General features: G+C 40.7%; 1 protein-coding gene across 2 annotated transcripts in view; it reads right to left on the bottom strand.

Annotated features, from left to right (window-relative positions):
• The window catches only part of ttyh2 (tweety family member 2), a 94,595-nt gene that overhangs the window by 14,649 nt on the left and 59,837 nt on the right, over positions 1-20,109 (bottom strand). For both annotated transcript variants that reach the window (XM_022743508.1, XM_022743509.1), the window contains 2 exons: positions 10,691-10,911; positions 6,688-6,783 (listed from right to left, as the gene is read on the bottom strand). In XM_022743508.1, coding sequence (XP_022599229.1) covers positions 6,688-6,783; positions 10,691-10,911 — 317 coding nt within the window. The remainder of the gene's footprint in view (positions 1-6,687; positions 6,784-10,690; positions 10,912-20,109) is intronic.

Here is a 20,109-nt window from a genome sequence, read left to right as displayed (position 1 = left end):
CCCGGGAACAAGCAGCCGAGCATGTCCGCTCCGCTGGCTCCTACATTCGATTACAGCCCCCCTGGGTGGAAGGCTGCTCCCGCACCCATCAGGTTATAAAAATGTGGTTTTATTTTGCAGAGGGCTCCCTCCCAGATGATCTAATACTATCAGAAAATGACATCAGAGACATGTGACAATAAGTGGGGGCAGAGATTGGAAGAATTGGGTGTATGTTTCTGCATGCAGGGGAGCAGTGATGTGCCTGCCTGAGTGTATTAAGTATGATAGAAGATCAATACCCATTAAAAGATGAAGACTGGTCCTATCATAGATCAGCACTCATTAGGGAAAATAATCTCCAGAAAATCCAATAAGCTCCTGTTGATTTGACCACGGTGGCACTTTTGATTTTACCCTACAGTGTGCCACCAGTGTTTCAGTATAATTTATGTATGTATGCCCAGGCTTTGTACCAGCCTGTTCATCTTTACAACATTCTTCGACTCCATGGTTAACCCAATTCACAATGTGCTGAGAAGGTACGGGGCGAGCTCCTAACACTCACCACCAACACCTCCATCCTTCTTCCTCTATCTTTTATTTTTCCATTTCTCACTTTCTCTATTCCCTTTGCCCTTGCCCCCATATCTTTTTCTTTGCCTTCTGCCTCCCTCTTTATCAGTTTTTTCACTCGTGTAGTCTGTCTCCCTCCTTCCATCTGATACAGAGCCCTCACTGAGTCCTGAAACTTAATGGGTAACAAGATAGGAAGGAGAAGAAAGGCTGCACAGAGTGCTTATCACGATTTAAAATCGAAAAACAGAAGAGATGGAAGAGTTGTTCTACTGTCTTATTGTTTTAGTGTGATTCACCACAGGAATGTCTTTATCTACGTCAACAACTACCAGCCCAATTTCTACACTGTCCTGTCTTGCTAGAGTCCCAGAATCCAGCTCAAATCATTCCTCTGAAAAATTATTTTTTAGTCCACAACAATCTAATTTCAGAGCCAAACATAGTACTGTCACTGTTACTAATGTTGTTACAAATGCTATTCTATATGCTGTTGACAAAGGCTGATATTGTGCTGCCCTCTTTGTTGATTTAACAAAAGCATTTGACAGTGCTGACTATGTTATGGTCCTACAAAGGCTATGTGATACTGGTTTTGATTCTAAGTCCTGTAAATGGTTTCAGAACTATCTGTCTCATAGACAGCAATGCGAGATCTTGGGAAATGATCGTTTTGTATTTATAACACTGTCAAATGGGGTTCCACAAGGTTCAATACTCGGTCCTGTGTTGTTCACAATTTATATTAACCATATTACATCCTCTATAACAAACTGTAATGTCAATCTTTATCCATGACACAGTTCTGTATTGCTCTGTTAATACTATACACTCTTCCATTGAAATCATACAACAAACCTTTTCTAGAGCCAGACATAGTGGGTACAATGGTTTGCAGATTACCACTCTAAAAGGGTTTAGTATTGAGAGGGTCTTGGAATAGAAACATCTCAGAATCTGGTTGGATAAGACCCCTAGCATCTCGAACAGTAAGACATGATATACATTGGTTTCTATTTATTATCTTTTATCCCTAAATGGCAACATGTCATCATACATTACTTCCTTATTAAACTGGTCCCATAGTCTTTATTTGACCCATTCAAGTAATTGACGTGAAGTCTGATGTGCAAAACTAAACACAATTGTACCTATCAGCCAATTTAAAACCATGATCACAATCTACTGCACTCTGAACAGTTTTTAACTGTGTTCTGCTGTTTGTTTGTTTTCTCATTAATTAGTTTTCTGTCTATTTATTCTGTTTTAAGTGCACTCTCAACACGATTCTTCAAGAGAACAGTATACACCAGTGCTATTTCTGTGCCTTGCTTTAACCCATTTTATGTGCCTGCTGTTTGTTTGTTTACATGTTTCATACATACATGAATCTGTGGCAGTGGTTTCCAACATTATCTATGATTGAGGGTTACCAAAGCTGTCCCAATATAAATGCGAGGGATCACAAGATGATCAAAGGGACAGGAAGACTGTTTAACATAATAATATTTGATCTCTCTAATTTATGCTTCTTCTTGTGAAATATTGAATACTTTCATCTCAACATGCTTATAAAAATCCTTCAAATAAAACCATCTGAAAAAAAAAAAAACTTCTTTGGTTGAACTGGTCACAACAAAAAAAGGTTGAGAACTAGTGGCCTGTGTTTCTGCCAGGCCATGCCTATTTCACAGTTTGTTGTTGCAGGGAGTGCAATACGGGACTGCGTGAGCTTCTTTAAACAACCGTGAACACAGTGTGCCTGGGCAAATGGTCAGCAGGTCACATTCAAACTGAGCAAGACTGTGTTCAGTTTTGTGCTCTGGTGGGCAAAGGGGAGTCACTGAGCTACACAGAACAGCAGCAAATCGGGTGTAAGCCTGACGCAAAGCACATCAAGTGAAAAAGTCACAGAGGCCAATGAGCAGGGCAGATGAATGCTAGCAAATGCACTCACTGAAGATGGGGTCAAGTCACTCTGAATTAAATCAGTGTGGGAAGTTGTTTTTTCTTCTCTACTGAAGAAGAAAAAAACTTGAATCTTTAGCTGTAAATTGCTGTTATAATCACATTTTTCTCTCAGGTTCTAATTTTGGCTTCGGCCTTGTGATCATCTCAGATACTATTTGTGAGTAACTTAGAACGCACCTCATTATGTTGTGTTTATGAGTCTTAAGCAAATTATAACAAACTTTCTCACACATTGTGACTTTGCTGTGAAGAATTTCTCAGCTATCAATATAAGACACTTAGCCTTTACTGATTTAAGGAGTTTTCCTTTCACAAGCTGCCTTTTCTCAACATCACACTTAATGGCTTGTGAAGTGATCATATTGACTATATGTGTCCTAGAAGTAAATGTATTATTACACCTTTGCTATCACTCTGGAGCTTTCACATCAAAGTTTGAATTTCTTGGTAAGGGAAGCTGCAGTTTTAATAAATCATCAAACCACCTGCCTCTCATCTTGAGTTTTTTCAAATCAACAACCTGAAGTGACCTGGATGTGAAGCAGCTGAACTGTGGCTGTACCACTCCTGCTAACTCAATTAATATGAAAAAACTAAGTCATCTCCATACATATAGATTATGTACTTCGTTCAGTGGGTTGGAAGATACTAAAGTCAGTATAAGAAAAACTATGAAGGCCCAAGTACACTTCCCTGTGGTACCGATGTGGGACAAGGTTGGACTGGCCAATTAGAGAAAATACTGACTCAGTATTTGTATATTCTTTTATTGGCCAAATACAGTTTTAGGGCATTGTAGCTGTTGACTGGATTATGTTCACTGGCAACTTTTTTGTATTTAAGAAATGGTACATTTTTATCCCGCACATAAGCTATAGGGAGTTTATTTGGGGTGAACGGTGGGCATACAAGGCACAGGGCACCAAAGAACTGGTTTTGCATCCTGATTCACCCTGTGTGACAGGATTTTGGCAACAATAGCTTTGGTTAAAGGTCCCATATTTTACACTTTTCTGTGTTTTATTTGAAGTGTTGATATCCATAAGAAGATACATTTGCGGTTTTAGGAACCAAAAACCATCTCAATGTAGTTTTACATCTCCTCTCTCAGGCTTCTCTCTGGAGCGCTATAGCAAAAACAGGTCAGTGAGCCTGTTTTCTGATTGCTGACTGTTTTCTGAGTGATTAAATACAAATATAGCAGATTTCAGGTGAACAGTCAGAGACACCAAGTGCTGCAAGGTTGGATGGTGGGTCTGGCTGAGCTGGGCTTGGGGTATGGCTGAGAGCGGTGACTGCTCTGCTGTGACATCACAAAGTTCCAGAAGTCCTGATAGCTCATTTTAAGGCTCAGTTTCTGAATACAGGCTGTGTGCATTTCTCTGTGGACTGAGTGCTTTGATTCTTTCACAGTATTAAGATAGAACCTAGACCTGCTTTGTAATAAAAAAAGACACTTTATACAATATGGTACCTTTAAGGTTGGGGAAAGACTGGTTTAAACTTAATAAAGTAAATGCTTCCAGTCACTGTTGAATTTTTGACAAAGACCGTCAGTGAACATTTGGCAGATATGTCAATTAAAAGCATTTCCTCATTATATTGATAAAAACATAATTCAGCTGTCATCACATTTCTCTCAAAACATACTGACTGTTGCAAGTCAGTCATACATAAGAGTCACTGCTGCCTCGGGAGGATTCTGTCTAGACTAGCAGTCGTCTTGACATTCATCTGGTTTCAAACTGAAAGTACTCTCTTGCATATATTACAATACTTTTATTCAGACAGCAGATATTTGATCAGCATGCTCAAATGCACAAGTGGAAAACTAGTTGCTGAACTCAGCTGCCATTTCCTCAGGCTTTTTATGCTAGTGAGTTTGGACATTCAAGGTTACCTGAAGAGCTCTGGCTTTCCCCTGTAAAACTTTTATTACTTTCCACACGCAGCTTCTATTACAACTCACTTCCTCCAGGTAGTAAAATATATATTTTTCTTTCTTTCCTTGTTAATGCTGTGATTTAGTTTCATTGTAATTGAAGCAGATCTCACTTATTTGCATTGTTTATTTTTATAGCAATTCCTCTTGCTGTAGGTCCCTGCTCATGAGAGCTCTGATGATTTCTGTCATCCAGGGGAATTATTTTCCTTTCTCTGTCTCCATGAGGGGCACACAAGTATTTCAATACATAAAATGAAGCTTAAAATGAGTTCATGCTGTATTTACATCACAACATTTTAAGGTTCAGTTCACCTAAGAGTTGCTTTGTTATGTACTCAGGCTTTGAGATGTCATTTTTACCACAACCCGGCTACAATGGAGATAAATGTGGTCAAAGCATAAAAAAAATGCCAAGTGAGAAACAACAATATTTCCCTCCACAAACAGAAATAGCCCGTAAAGAAATCCAAATAAAAACTACTGTCAGCAAGGTCTGTGGATATCTCTTTCTCTCTCACATATCTCCTTGTCTAAGCTGTTACTGAGTGTGGTGCTAACAGGGGGGGTCAGCCAGCTGCAAGCACCAGAAAGAGTCGGTATAGGACCACAGAGTGTAATCTGCTCCCGAATGCCTCCAACTACATCCATTCTACTGGAAGAGAGCATCTCTTGGGAGGGCAGACACTTTTGACACTGACTCATCTTGTGCGCGTAACGGGGTTGGAGGGTGAAGTGGGGGGTTGGGTTTGTGGCTCGTAGGGCAAGTTCAGCACGGCTCATGCCCTGAACTGACTGATTGAGAAAGACAGAGTGACGCTTGGCTGGATGAATGGAGGCTCGGGTGGATTTCAAGCCCCATGGAAGCTCCTTTACAGCGGGAGGAGGAAAAAAAAAAAATCACATCCCATTAGAGATGGATGCACTTCAGCTATAGATACTTTAAGAAGATTAAATGAAAGTGGAGGTACTGCTTGTGAATATATAGTGCACATACAGTTCAGTATTTGTGTGTAATGTATCATCACATATGGGTTTTTTATGTCATAATTCTGTCATACCAACATCCTGTTATCATTGAAATTTCTTTCAGCACTTTTAAATGGCCAAAAAACTCTTTGTACTATAATAACAATTTTTCTTATATCATGTTTGGTTGCTTTAACTTACACTGCATGTGGTTATTTATTACTTATTTATCTTGCTTCCTTGTCACTTATAAAAGGTCAAATCAATAAAATATTAATTTGAAAAAAAGGCCCCTAGAAATACAAACCTAAATAATTAATCATATACCATACTAGGCTCCGGAGATACAGTACATTGGCTGATATAGAGTGTAATTCATGTCTGAAGCAATTTAAAGCAGGTCAAGTGTTAAGATGGAATAACAGTTTTCAGGAAGTTGTATTGATATAATCAAATGGCTTCGCTCCCATCTCTCGAATTTGCTGAGCAAAGCTAATGAGACGGTAACACTCGAGCAAGTTCAACCTACCGCTGGCAATGCTGAAAGGCAAATGGTGAAATGTAACAGGGCTAGTTGAGCAGTGTTTGTAGAAGGACATGGTCCAATACTTAGCTGCCTTGTTCTCTCTGATGGGAGGAGAAGTAACTCTTTCTTCATGCTCCCTCTGTGTACACTAATTCATCTTATTCTCTACAATAAAAATTATCCTCCTCAGGATAACAAGTTTACAGCGGTGGTGGGAAGCGCAGTTTTTAAAACCTTTCAATGTTTTATACATTAAGTAAATGCATTGGAGTAACTAGAAGAAAACAGATAATACATTTGGTCTGTGTTTAGCCAAGAGAATGTACAATGAATAATCTAGTGGTCAATTTGGAGAAGTGAGTATTGTGTTACAATGTGCATATTCCGTTAGATGCTATAACATCTGGAAAAACAATGGAATCTGTTACAGCTGCCGCAGCACTAATGTCACAGAAACAAAAAGAATGATGATGGCTCCCAGTTAGCTGTGATTCACTTAGAGTGCTAATCTGACTGCCCACCCCTTCTGTCTCAGTCCTGCCCCTGCCTCTTCAATCTTTGTCTTTCCTTCCTGGCGTGTAGGATGTGGAGAAAAAAAACATAAAAAACGGAATGGATTGTTTTGTTCATTGTAAGGAAAAAAGCAGCTTGTGTCTTTGTAAAAAAAATTACAACAACAACAAAAAAAAAAAACAGTTACAGTTACAGGGCATATTGCACTCACGTGGTTAGCAGCCAGCGAGACTGCTTGGCCAGGCCCAGACAGGCCAGCAGGCAGATGATCAGGTCCAGGATCAGGAGCAGCAGGTAGGTGAGCCACCTGCAGATACAGACAGGGACAGAAAATTAAACTGCAACTGATGAATGTCTGTTTTGGCAAAGCATGGACAGTCTTATTTTTGTAGGTTTTGCCATAATTATTTTTAGTTAAAAAACATTATACTCTATACCCTAACCCATTATACATAGCATGTCCTGCTAATTATCTTACTATTCAGCCTGGTCTAGATAACGTAAGAATAGTAACATTACTTTCAGAGCCAGGTTGTGTGGCCAAAAGCCCCGTTCAGGACTGTCACATGCACTGTGTGAGAACCAGAATACTATAGCAGAGTTTAGGCTAAAGTTTATGGCTCTGACCTGCCCTTTATCTGGTTGGGCACATGTAGCTTTAGCCTCAAGTCTTTCAGCATTAATGTTACAGCCATCAAGTGAGTATTTGTGACCCTTTCACATGGATCTCAATTTAAAATATGTCAGCATAAAAATGTCATCTGAAGACAGAGTTTTATGCAAACTGACGGAGTTAGTGTTAATTAGCTTAGCTAGCTACAGCTAACAGAATCTGCCCGCAACTGTTGCCATTTCAGCTGAAAAAATCAGTGGTTGTCATCTAAAAATGCCCATTCTTGTTTGTTTTGTTGTAAAAACACATAACCACTGTTGAAAATCTCTTTAATGAGTTTCGACCATTGTAAACTACACTACACTGCTCAGCCACAACATCCTAACCAGCTATAGCTTTAGCAACACTTAATCAGAGGAGAGGAGAGGTAACTGACAGAAACAATGGCTAACAAAACTAGATTCAAGATTCATCTTGTAAAAGAACAGAATTGTAAAGCTCTTGTGACTTTTTGAGAAAACATGCAGGAGCCAGAAACCAAAAGGCAAGAGTGTCCCACTTATTTTCACCTCAACAGGCACAGTGTGTGTTCATGCTTGAGGGTATACTCCTGTGTGGCATTGCCCTCCTCAGTGTATCCATCTGTTATGTGGGCAGTGGTCAGTTTGTGACTGGACACAGAGGGCCTCTCCAGATGGTTAATAATGAATGAGCTCAAATCCATACGGCTGAATGTTTTATGCTGTGAAAAAACTAACTTGAGGGGAGGTTATATCACCTTTTCACCCTGAACTAGTGATATATATATCTAATTAAAGTCACCCCGTTTTTTTTCTTTCCTCTCCTCTAATTATCTTCTTCTATTCCATCAGTGTTCATCTTCCTCTCTTTTCCCATCATTCCTCTTGCACTCATCCCTCCTACATCACTGTGCACAGTCTTGTTATCTTTTTAATTATTATTTTTTACTTCCCATCAATCCGTCTCCATCAATATACAGAATCCTTCCCACATGACCCCCCATCTCTCATGCTCTCCTCTATCTTTCCCTTTATTCTTCCTCCTCTCATCTACTCTCTTTAATCTTTCTGTCCTCTCTCTCTTTCCCTGTCAGCCCTTTCTCTCTCCCTTGCCCTTCTCTCCCACGCCACCACCTCCTCGCTATTTCTTCCTCATTTCATCTTCATCTAATTCGTACAGTACAAGAAGCTGGGACGTCAACATGCACATGGAGGCTCTTGGGTAACACTGCCACTGTGTTTGTCTGTGTTATCTTAATCTAATTAGAGTGAGTAGAGCACAGAGACACGTGGGGATGGGAGGTTACATGAATGTATAATAGAAAAGCACTTTTCTTCAAGAAATTGTGTTGGATAGCTGAGAGCCCTTCTAAGTATGCCAGCTTCAATTTAAAAGATTGATAATAACAACCTGACAAAAACCTCCCCTCACAGAGAGCTCAGAGGTCACTGTCATCTACACATTAGCTCTATATCTGTAAGGGCTAGTTGAATTTTCCCATATACTTCAGGTTTTTAGTTATCTTAGACTTGATATTGAACCTTGGGTTTCACTCCACTCAAAGTACAGCTTTAGCAGCAAGATTTTACACTTTTTTTTTTACATTCAAATTCCCCTGTGTTTGCACCCAAATCACAAAGTAGGGGTATAACACGATCACAGCAACCATTTAAGGTTGCATTTTTTACACTTTTTTTATTTGAAGTTCTGATATCCGTAAGAGGATATATTTCTCAATGTTGTATTACATCTTCTTTCTATGGCTTCTCTCTGGAGCTCTAGCGACAACAGGTCGGTGAGCCAATCAGAAAAGAGGCTCTGACTGTTTCTGAGTGATCGAATAAAAGTATACCAGACTTCAGGTAAACACTCATGGTGGGTCCAGGTGGACGGGGCTTGGGACATGGCTGAGGGCAGTGACTGTTTTGTTGTGACATCACAATGTGACAGAAGTCCTGATGGCTTGTTTTAAGGCTCAGTTTCTGAATACAGACTGTGTACATTTCTCTGTGGACTGAGCACTTTGATATTTTCACCGTATTAATATGAAACCTATACCTTCTTTATAATCAGAAAAGATAGGGAAAGCTCACTTTATAAATTATGTGACCTTTAATTGAGACAAAGGATCTGTTTGACCAAATTACATTCTCTTGTTGGGTACCCTTAGTAGCAAATCTAGACTTAGGAACTGTTCATGCCAAAATGTAAAACATCAAAGACTGAGTGAAAATTCAGACTAAAAAAATAATAAAAATATAAAGAGTCTGTTTGCTTTGGGACACTATTAAAAGGAATGTGGAGCAATTCCTGGAATGGATGATGGCTGTATCAGTGCTCTGCAATTTGTATTTTATGACTCAGTACAGTAACATGACAAACACTGTGTGCAAGTTGGAAAGTAAACAAAATATTTCTGGATGAATACACTGAAGACAGCCAGCACTGAGAAAACAACACTTAGACTTTGATAAGTCCGATCAAACACATGTGAACACACACTCCCAAAACTCACACACACAAACAATTTGCTTGGGTGAGGCGGTGCTAATTAGTCCATTAACAGCTTACAATGTCTGGCTGTCTGCTTTCGGTCTGTCTACTCTATTAGTGTGACGCAATGAGGGGTATTGAATTATCGGGAAAGCAGAGGAGTCACATTGCAGATCAATACAAACACACTGGCTTGTCTGTTCCTGCAGACTCCACAGAAACAACCACGGAAAGGAGAAAAAAAAAAAGGGCCACAGGTCTGTCTCTGCTCTAAGATGATAAGACTATGAATTTAACGGTTATGTGACAAGGCCTTGGATAGTAGTTCATGACATCCTGTAGTTGTCAAGACCACTGCACCGTATCATTAGGCTCTATGCATGGTAAGCGTTGATGCAATGACTGCTAATGATTTAATAGGATGCTTCGTCCCACACAGCCATGTGTGCAAAGGACGTTTTATTCATACAAGTGGGTGATACACACATGCAACCACATTATTTCATCCCATCCACTAAAAATCATGTGATATATTCAGGTCATAACATGCAGAATGAAACAACCTACACATGAATTATCTATTCAGCTGTGTGTTCAACTAACAAATTGCTCAGTAATGGTAGCTATAAAAAGAGACATGATATTATAAGCTGAAGTGTATCTTGCATCGTGAGGAATCATCTATATTTTGTAATTATAACTCTAAAGTTCATAAATATGTGATACTCCCAGCTTCCCTTATGCTTAGATGTCTTCTCCAAAATAAAGTAGCACCATCGTGGATAGCTATGTAAGATATTAATAACTATATTTCTAAAAATGTTCTCTACTAATTTGCATTTCAGAAATACATGTGTACAATTTTGCCTCCCACAGCATTATGGGTGCACTAAACCCCTGAAAATATTCATGGTAACAGTAAATAAAATTTTAAGCTTTGGAAAAAATCCAGTTGGGTGGGTGCCATTTTGGGCGGTTTTCACTTCCTGTTAAACTCGAAACCTCTACATCTGAGGCATCACAGTGAGTGAGCCCCTGGCCACCCTGCTCTGTACAAGCCAGACACATGTATTGCTCAGTTCCTCACCTGTAGTACTCTATGTTTGCCGTTTGATCAGCGATGGATGCCAGGTCCACTTTGGCCTCCTCCCAGTCAGGCAGGCCCAGCAGCTGTTTGATCACATTGTCAGCCATCTGCTGCATGAACTGCAGGGTCTGCACATAGTCACCCCGTGTGGCGAAGATCTCATCCAGCCTTGCAAGGTGCTGGTGCAAACCACTCTTCATGCTGCCCATAGTACCAGTAACCTGCACAAGAGGAGAGGAGGGGAGTGAGATGAAAGATAGAGCGGAGCTATCAAAGTCCTTGGGGAGGGTTACATGACTGAACAAGAAACATCTTACTAGATGTTATGTTTGTGGTCTAGCCATCAACCCTAACCGCCATCAAGTTTTAAAATCTTTACTCAGTTTCTATAAATTCATTTTATTATAGGCCTACTTGTTTCCTGGTTGTGATGCTCAGTTCTGAACAGTTGTGAATTGTTTCATCACACTGAGGAAAGATGTCTAAATATAGAGGGGTTTTTTGTTGCTTGAAGCAAGGCACTCAACCAACCAGTCAACTGCTGCTCTTGTGGAGCGGTTCAGTGGTTACACTGGAGGAGTCCTGGGGAAACAGCCACGTTAGCGTGTGTGAATATGTGTGTGAATGTGCCTGCTTGTGTGTGTCCAAGCTGCTTTTCCAAGCTGCCGTCATGTATTACAATGTGCTCTTAAGCCGAGTAATCACTGGTAAAATCAGCATCAAAGTCAAACTTCCTAATGTCTACATTGTTGTACACTGTAAGAAGTTATGAAGAAGCTATTTCCTGATTAACAATGGTAATAGCTAGTGATGTTTATTGCTAATTACAGTAGCAAATGTTTGCATGCTAACACGCTACACTAACATGATGAACAAGGCAAACATTATACCTGCTAAATATCAGCATGTTAGCATTGTCATTGTGAGCATGTTAGCATGCTGAAGTTAGCATTCAGCTCAATGCACTTCTCTGAAGCCTGCAGAGCTGATAGCATAGCATAGACTCTTAGTCTTGTAAAATGAAAACTCATTCATCCCAGATAATAATGTATGCACTGATAAATAACAAGTAACATAATTGGCAAGTTAAGTTAAATTCTGGTGACGCTGCCAGCAGTGTAACATACCATTTTGAGGAGATGATAATGTTTTTATATTCTCCATCTTTCTACAAAAATGTACTGAGAGACTTTTCTTTGTGCGGAGCACGGTACAGAATCCTGCTCATGCTCGGGTGCCTTTGGTCAACATTTACTCTGAAAAAGTTTCCCAAAAACAAGTGACCAAAGGTGGGATTAGCCTAAACATAAGGTTGGTCTGTGCTGCCAATCAGCAGCGGAGCAGAGAGGGGACAGTGTGTGTGTGGGCGAGCAGGAATAGTGAGTGTGGGTGTTGGTGAAGAGGTCCATTTTAAGTAAACAGTTCAGCTTGGAAAACAGCCAAAACTAGAGAGCCCAGAGGTGAAATAGTAGGTTTTCTGCTGCAGAGTGGAGTTTTGTATTCCATGCCTGCTGCTGTTGTTTGTCAGACTATTTTCCAAAGTGATACCTCACTAACGAGACTGATAATTTGTTAACCCGTTACAGCCATGAAATCATATAGCTAATCCATTCCTCATGGGGAAATGCAATAATCTAAAGCAAAGAACAAACAAACAAAGAAAATCTCGTTCATTTATTGTGATACCTCACATTTCTACCTCGTCAGCCAAGCACAACAGGACCACATTATATTACGTTTGTCGGAACATCTTCTGTACAGGTGCTACCCATTTCCTTTGGACTAATTTCTCTGTACTTTGCTTAAAGGCAGAAAATTGTTTACAGGGACAGACATCCTGCTGTTTGATAATTAAAAAGGGTAATAAACGCTCTCATTCAGCTCTGGGTACTTGGCATTCACAAGAGAGACAACTCATATTGTTGCTGTGTTTGTCAGGGACGGGGGTTTGCTGCGAGCTAAGACGTGGAGGGATTGGGTGGAAGTAATTAGCTGGGTTTTGCATTCAATGTGCGGCCCACACTAGACAGCCTATGGAAAAACTGACAGACGGAGAAGTTCAAAAAAAAAAAAAAGAAGAAGACAGAAAGAGCCCTACATGACTGACCGAGTATTGTCTGCTATACCTACAGAAATGTTTTCACCAATCATTTATTTTCGCACTCACACATAAAAGACATTTTTTTCTTTCAACAAAGTGAAAGACATCAGAGATATTTTCACCTACAAATCACATTTTTATTGAATTGAGTGTTATTTTTGCTGTTCTAGTGGAATGATCTGCCTTATTGTGTGCCGTGACAATACGGACAGAAACCCCATACACAAAGGGACCAAAGTCAAATTGAATTTTTTTCTTCTATCAAAATAAAGTTAGACAAAAACATAAAATCTGACATTTCAAGCATATTTAGTAGCTCCTGATCTTGATTTCCTTGTCTGTGCAAACAGTTCTATTACTTGAATGCAAAACTGACATATAAAACAGCAATAATATAATTAAACGTACAGTTTACGTGTTCGGAAATAAACAAAAAATAAATGCACACAGCCTGTATTCAGAAACAGACTTAAAATGAGCTGTCAGGAATTCTGTAACTTTGTGATGTCACAACAAAGCAGTTACCGCTCTCAGCCATGCCTCAAGCCCCGCCCACTTGGACTCACCATCCAACCTTGCAGGATTTGGTTTCTCTGAGTGTTTACCTGAAATCTGCTTTATTTTTATTTGATCATTCATAAAACAGTCAGCCAATCAGGAAAGAGGCTAAGAACCTCTCTTCTGATTGGCTCACTGACCTGTTGTTGCTAGAGCTCCAGAGAGAAGCCTAGGAGATATAAAACTACACTAAGATGGTGTTTGGTTCTTAAAAGCACAAATATATCTTCTTATGGATATACAATAAAACACTGGAAAAGGTGTAACATAAGGGACCTTTAAATGACTAAAATGGAACCATACTTAGTCAGCCATTGAGAGTCACAGGCATATACAGGTTGTTATCCAATCACTCATCAATACCACGTCCTCCTTTGACTGAGTAGATGAAATCGCAGATGAGAAATGAAGGCATGTATCTGATCCTCGCCTCCATGTGTGAAACGCTTGGGGAGACAGCCAATCCTGCTAATCTCTCCTTCGTCTTCGGTCTGATCCTCACCGTTTAAGTGATCCGTACCGATCAAGCAGATATGATTCCCAGCCCAAGTCTTCTCATTCTTTATCTCAGTCTGATGTTTTGAGGGCACAGAGAAGCATTCGCTGCCTCACATCTTTTCTAAACAAACAATGTGCAGAGGAATGTGCTTGGCGCAAAGCTATTTTACCGTGGGATATTCACTTCAGCGTGCTGGAGGGTAAACAAACAAAAAAAAAAACATAAAAGAAAAACCTGATAAATGACAAATGGCCTTAGGCTGAAAAAGTGACAATGCTGTCAAATACCAAATGCTGATTCTAGCTTGAGGAAAGGGAAGAAAATGTAGATCAATGCACATTATGTAAAGGTTCTCGTTTACATGAGCGTGTATTTATTTTGAAGCCCCTACGCAGAGTAGGGAGGGCTGGTACGATCACATAGTCTCACGTCCTTTTCCTTGCCTGACCGACTCTACTATCAAATGATAAATTCTGATCCCTAATTACACTGAAACCTTGGCATTTATGATTTCCATCTTTCACAGAGACCCATTATGACCCATTATACTCGCATGGAAAACAACTGTATTACTATTATTGCTTAATAATGATTCATATCAAACCATTTTTCTCATCTGAGAGTTCATATCGCAAGATCAAGACTGGATGAAGACTCTTTGTTTAAGTCCCTGTGTGTTGTTCTCGCCCCCAGCTTTACCATGCTGTCTCTCAGACTCTACAGAATATAAATTCCACTTCCTTCACCAGAACTGGATCTTTATCTTTAAGCTCTGTTGGGGCTGGTACACGGCCTCCGAGGACGTGATGCTTCAGAGATGAGTCCCGGAGCATTAAGCAGCGTAAAAGAACATTTTTCACTTAAGACACAAACCTCCCAGAGAATGTCCGTCTGCGATTGAAACAGAAAATTGCTTGTTTTCATGTTGTTTTCTTTTTTTCTTTGAAAGCTGTGAATCACACTCTAAAGACCGGTGCCAGACTAAAACTGATGAAGACAGATTTCATGAATTTTTGCTTCTTGGAACGTGTGCTGCGTTCTAAGATTTCCTTTTGATAAGCTTCGGGTCACCAAAAGGGCCTAACTTTGGATCCGTTGTACCATTGCCACACAACTCTCACATCACGGCAGCCACTGACTTCTCATTCTATTAAATAATCTGTGCTCATTTTAACTGCTGAGCAAGCATCCAAGAATCACTTCCACTATATTCTGTACCTTTCCCATAATCACTTGATAAATGAGGGCCAATGAGCGTATTGGTTAAAGTTAAACAAAGGTTAAGATCCTTTTCTTCCTGCTCTAACTCACTGTCTCTGCATGATAGTGGAGAGACTTTCTTCAATTAAAATTGAATGTGGGAGCTGGAGCGTGAAATGGAACATGGGTCTTGAAGTGCCTCTGCAGCTCAGTCACCTCAAAGATAGAGACCATCTTCACCGCTGGGTAACGAAGCTCAGCAGAACATCTCTTTAAAAATATATTCTTTCCTACCTCCTTTATTTTCCTTTCAGATACTTGATGACCACGGAGCTCTTAGGAGGTTTTCCTGCGGAGGGACTTGGAGACGTTTATGGGTTTGTTCATGAAACATCGAACAGATATAAAATCAAGCATTTTTAGAAAAACCCGATGGCCCACACTGTGAAGACTGTTGTCCAAAAGTGAGATTGTGATGCTAGAAAACAACTCAACCGTGCAGTTTACTTATTCAGAGAGCGAGAGCTCACAAGAGGAGGGGGATTTGAGCAGAAAGTGGTTTGGCTACAGAGATGCCCCCAGTACTTTCCCTTCAACTTTGCAAAGCTGCCCATCCAGCCTTGCGAGATTAGGGAAGTCAGCAAAAGTGTCCATTAGTCATATCTCAACTGGACTGCATGAGCCAGCACGCCTATTAAAAAGCACATCTGGTTGTCAATGAGACTTTTTCATTTGCACCCAGGGAAAGCAGCTGTTGGGGACGAGTTACCCAATGTCCGAACATTAGCAACATTTCACAGGATTACAAGTTCTTTACATTGATGAAAAATACAATGTTAAAAATAGCAATGACAACAAAACAGCACAGGGCTGACAAGTTCAAATGACAGAACACAAAGAAATCAGGAACAGAGACAAATAACAAGCACAGACGTTCTGAACACAGACGGGAAATGAGCCAATACAACAAGAAATAAAATGGAGCAGCTAGTCATACCAAAGCCTGTCTGAATGGATAATAAAAACAAGGATGAGGGAAGAATGTGTGTTGTGTGTGTGTGGTGTGTGTGTGTGTGTGTTGTGTGTGTGTTGTGTGTGTGTGTGGTTGTGTGGTGTGTGTGTGTTGTGGGGGGGGGGGGGGGGGGCTATAAAGGCTTGATTTAGTGTCCTCTAAGGAAACAGGAGAGAAGGAGTTCATTGTGGAGCAAGAAACAACAACTGCTATGATGGTTTGATGATGGGGGAATATTTGCTTTGATGTCAGTTCATATGATACTTTTTCAGTGGGTTGTCTTATATTCAAGGACAAGACAATTGTCTGTTGACAGCATCACCACTGTCTCCTACAGAGACCATAAGGTCATCCTATATCTGGGCCAATGGTCCGTTCTACTTCCAAAACAACCGAGGAAAACATTCTGCCTCCTCTCCTTGGATGTAACACATTTCTCGCCTCACCATCCCTAAACCACCACAAATTGTGGTGGTAGAGACGGTGATGCCCTGGCCTGCTCTCTTTGTATATCTAGCTGCTGTTGCAGTTGTGTAGCTAATGCAGAAAGTGGGGGAAATGATGAGGAGGACAAGTTTCACATTCAAACATCTATCAATTTTCCATCACTTATCCTGGTCTGGTTCATGGCGGCAGGGAGGGAGGCTTTTCTGGAGGTTCCCAAGGTACTATATCTCCCAAAGGAGTTGCAACACCCCGTGAAGGAAACTAATTTCAGCCATTTCTATATGCAATCTCGTTCTTTTGTTCACTATCCAAAGCTCATCAACCACAGGTGAGGACTGGAACCTAAATCGAGTAAAAGCTTCATCCTCAGACCCAGCTCGCCTTTTCAACACTGCATTAAGCTGCATTCATACATATGGGTTTACACTTGGTGCCTACGTGCATAGACTTCTCAAACATGAGCAGCTTCAGAGACACCACGTGGGGGAGCGCAAGAACTCAGGTGGTCATTGGGGGCTACTTGTGTTTTCTCCTGCATGCCAGTAGAGTTTGTTGATAGTGAAGATAACACATCTACCAAAAGCCTGAGTCTGATATTCAATAATAAAACACGGCAGACCGTCCCGCCACTGCTCACATCCCACACCATCAAGTAAATGAAAAAAAAAAATGTAAACACAGTTCCCACGCTCTACTTTGCCCTCTCTCATGAACAATACCCCAAGGACCCAAGATACTTGAACTCCTTTGAGGAGTGCCACTTCTCAGAAATATTTTTTACAGGACAAAGAACAGGGTCAGACTGTGAACACGCACATGGCGCAGCGCTTGGAAATTTCAACTCGCATCAAGGGCATTTCAACTTCACCTGAGCAACTGGGACTGTCTGTGAGGAGTTTGAATATTCTCTCTCTGTGTCTCACACCAAACGGTGTGGATATCTGGTGTGTGCACAAAGAGTAATGAAAAGGTGTATTTCCACTCAAATCTATCTTTTGAATTCTACTGTTTTTTAATTCCCAATACCATCACATATGAATAGCTTATTATTTTGTATTATTACATAAAGCTTATTACGAGACTGGTGTAGAAATATTCATGTTTGTAATTATGTAGTGGGACAACATCCAAAACGCATTTGAGCTTTAGCTAAATGCTCACTGACTGACCCAGACGTCGACCCAGTCCTCTTGATGACTGCAGGCTGCCAAAGAACACCCATCTCCAAACAATACAGTTATTATTAGTGCGGCTAAACACCTCAAATGTCACATCGGTCCCATTACAGCATCAATAAAGCATCCCGGCTGGCTGGTGTCCAGATTTAACAGCCCTTTCTCTTTTCTTTTTTTTTTTCATCACTGTTTGAAAGTGATGTCTCATAAACGCACCTCTCTCAGTGTGCAAGTGCTTTGCCTAATTCACATTCTCACTAATGTGTGTGAGTGTGTTCATAAACACATCATAAGCATATATTCCAGACCGTAACTAATCAAGGTCTCAACAGTAGCTGAGAAAAAAGCTTCTACTGATAATGAGTCTGAATTCCTTCCTTTCCTCTCTTACACACCGAGGCTTTAGAAGCGAACTCACTTCTAAACTCTCTTGGAGCCGGGCTAAAAGGCATTTGTGTGGGCCAAAGGGCAGTGAAGTCTTCATTGTCAATGATTTCAATACCAATTTCAATACCAACTCTGCCAATCAGACAGACTAGCAATGCTGCTTGTTCTTCCCCATCAAAGGGCTTTGTCTCCTGGGCTCATGGTTGATTAGGTGGGGGGAGACTGGGAACCGTGTGTGGCACACTGGGCCCTTTGTCCTACTCAAGAACTAGACTCCTTAACAGTCTTTAGCTGCTTGCAGTGAACTCACTCATGCACACACACACACACACACACACACACACACACACACACACACACACACACACACACACACACACACACACACACACACACACACACNTTGTTTAAGTCCCTGTGTGTTGTTCTCGCCCCCAGCTTTACCATGCTGTCTCTCAGACTCTACAGAATATAAATTCCACTTCCTTCACCAGAACTGGATCTTTATCTTTAAGCTCTGTTGGGGCTGGTACACGGCCTCCGAGGACGTGATGCTTCAGAGATGAGTCCCGGAGCATTAAGCAGCGTAAAAGAACATTTTTCACTTAAGACACAAACCTCCCAGAGAATGTCCGTCTGCGATTGAAACAGAAAATTGCTTGTTTTCATGTTGTTTTCTTTTTTTCTTTGAAAGCTGTGAATCACACTCTAAAGACCGGTGCCAGACTAAAACTGATGAAGACAGATTTCATGAATTTTTGCTTCTTGGAACGTGTGCTGCGTTCTAAGATTTCCTTTTGATAAGCTTCGGCTCACCAAAAGGGCCTAACTTTGGATCCGTTGTACCATTGCCACACAACTCTCACATCACGGCAGCCACTGACTTCTCATTCTATTAAATAATCTGTGCTCATTTTAACTGCTGAGCAAGCATCCAAGAATCACTTCCACTATATTCTGTACCTTTCCCATAATCACTTGATAAATGAGGGCCAATGAGCGTATTGGTTAAAGTTAAACAAAGGTTAAGATCCTTTTCTTCCTGCTCTAACTCACTGTCTCTGCATGATAGTGGAGAGACTTTCTTCAATTAAAATTGAATGTGGGAGCTGGAGCGTGAAATGGAACATGGGTCTTGAAGTGCCTCTGCAGCTCAGTCACCTCAAAGATAGAGACCATCTTCACCGCTGGGTAACGAAGCTCAGCAGAACATCTCTTTAAAAATATATTCTTTCCTACCTCCTTTATTTTCCTTTCAGATACTTGATGACCACGGAGCTCTTAGGAGGTTTTCCTGCGGAGGGACTTGGAGACGTTTATGGGTTTGTTCATGAAACATCGAACAGATATAAAATCAAGCATTTTTAGAAAAACCCGATGGCCCACACTGTGAAGACTGTTGTCCAAAAGTGAGATTGTGATGCTAGAAAACAACTCAACCGTGCAGTTTACTTATTCAGAGAGCGAGAGCTCACAAGAGGAGGGGGATTTGAGCAGAAAGTGGTTTGGCTACAGAGATGCCCCCAGTACTTTCCCTTCAACTTTGCAAAGCTGCCCATCCAGCCTTGCGAGATTAGGGAAGTCAGCAAAAGTGTCCATTAGTCATATCTCAACTGGACTGCATGAGCCAGCACGCCTATTAAAAAGCACATCTGGTTGTCAATGAGACTTTTTCATTGGCACCCAGGGAAAGCAGCTGTTGGGCGAGTACCGCAATGGTCCGAACATTAGCAACATTTCACAGATACAAGTTCTTTACATTGATGAAAAATACAATGTTAAAAATAGCAATGACAACAAAACAGCACAGGGCTGACAAGTTCAAATGACAGCAACAACAAAGAAATCAGGACAGAGACAAATAACAAGCACAGACGTTCTGAACACAGACGGGGAAATGAGCCAATACAAACAAGAAATAAAATGGAGCAGCTAGTCATACCAAAAGCCTGTCTGAATGGATAATAAAAACAAGGATGAGGGAAGAATGTGTGTGTGTGTGTGTGTGTGTGTGTGTGTGTGTGTGTGTGTGTGTGTGTG

Source organism: Seriola dumerili, unplaced genomic scaffold (genome assembly GCF_002260705.1).
Source record: "Seriola dumerili isolate Sdu_G_001 unplaced genomic scaffold, Sdu_1.0 BDQW01000068.1, whole genome shotgun sequence".
In the NCBI taxonomy this organism is placed as follows: Eukaryota; Metazoa; Chordata; class Actinopteri; order Carangiformes; family Carangidae; genus Seriola; species Seriola dumerili.
Note: the sequence above shows the minus strand (reverse complement) of the source record. Positions and strands in the feature narration are given on the sequence as shown.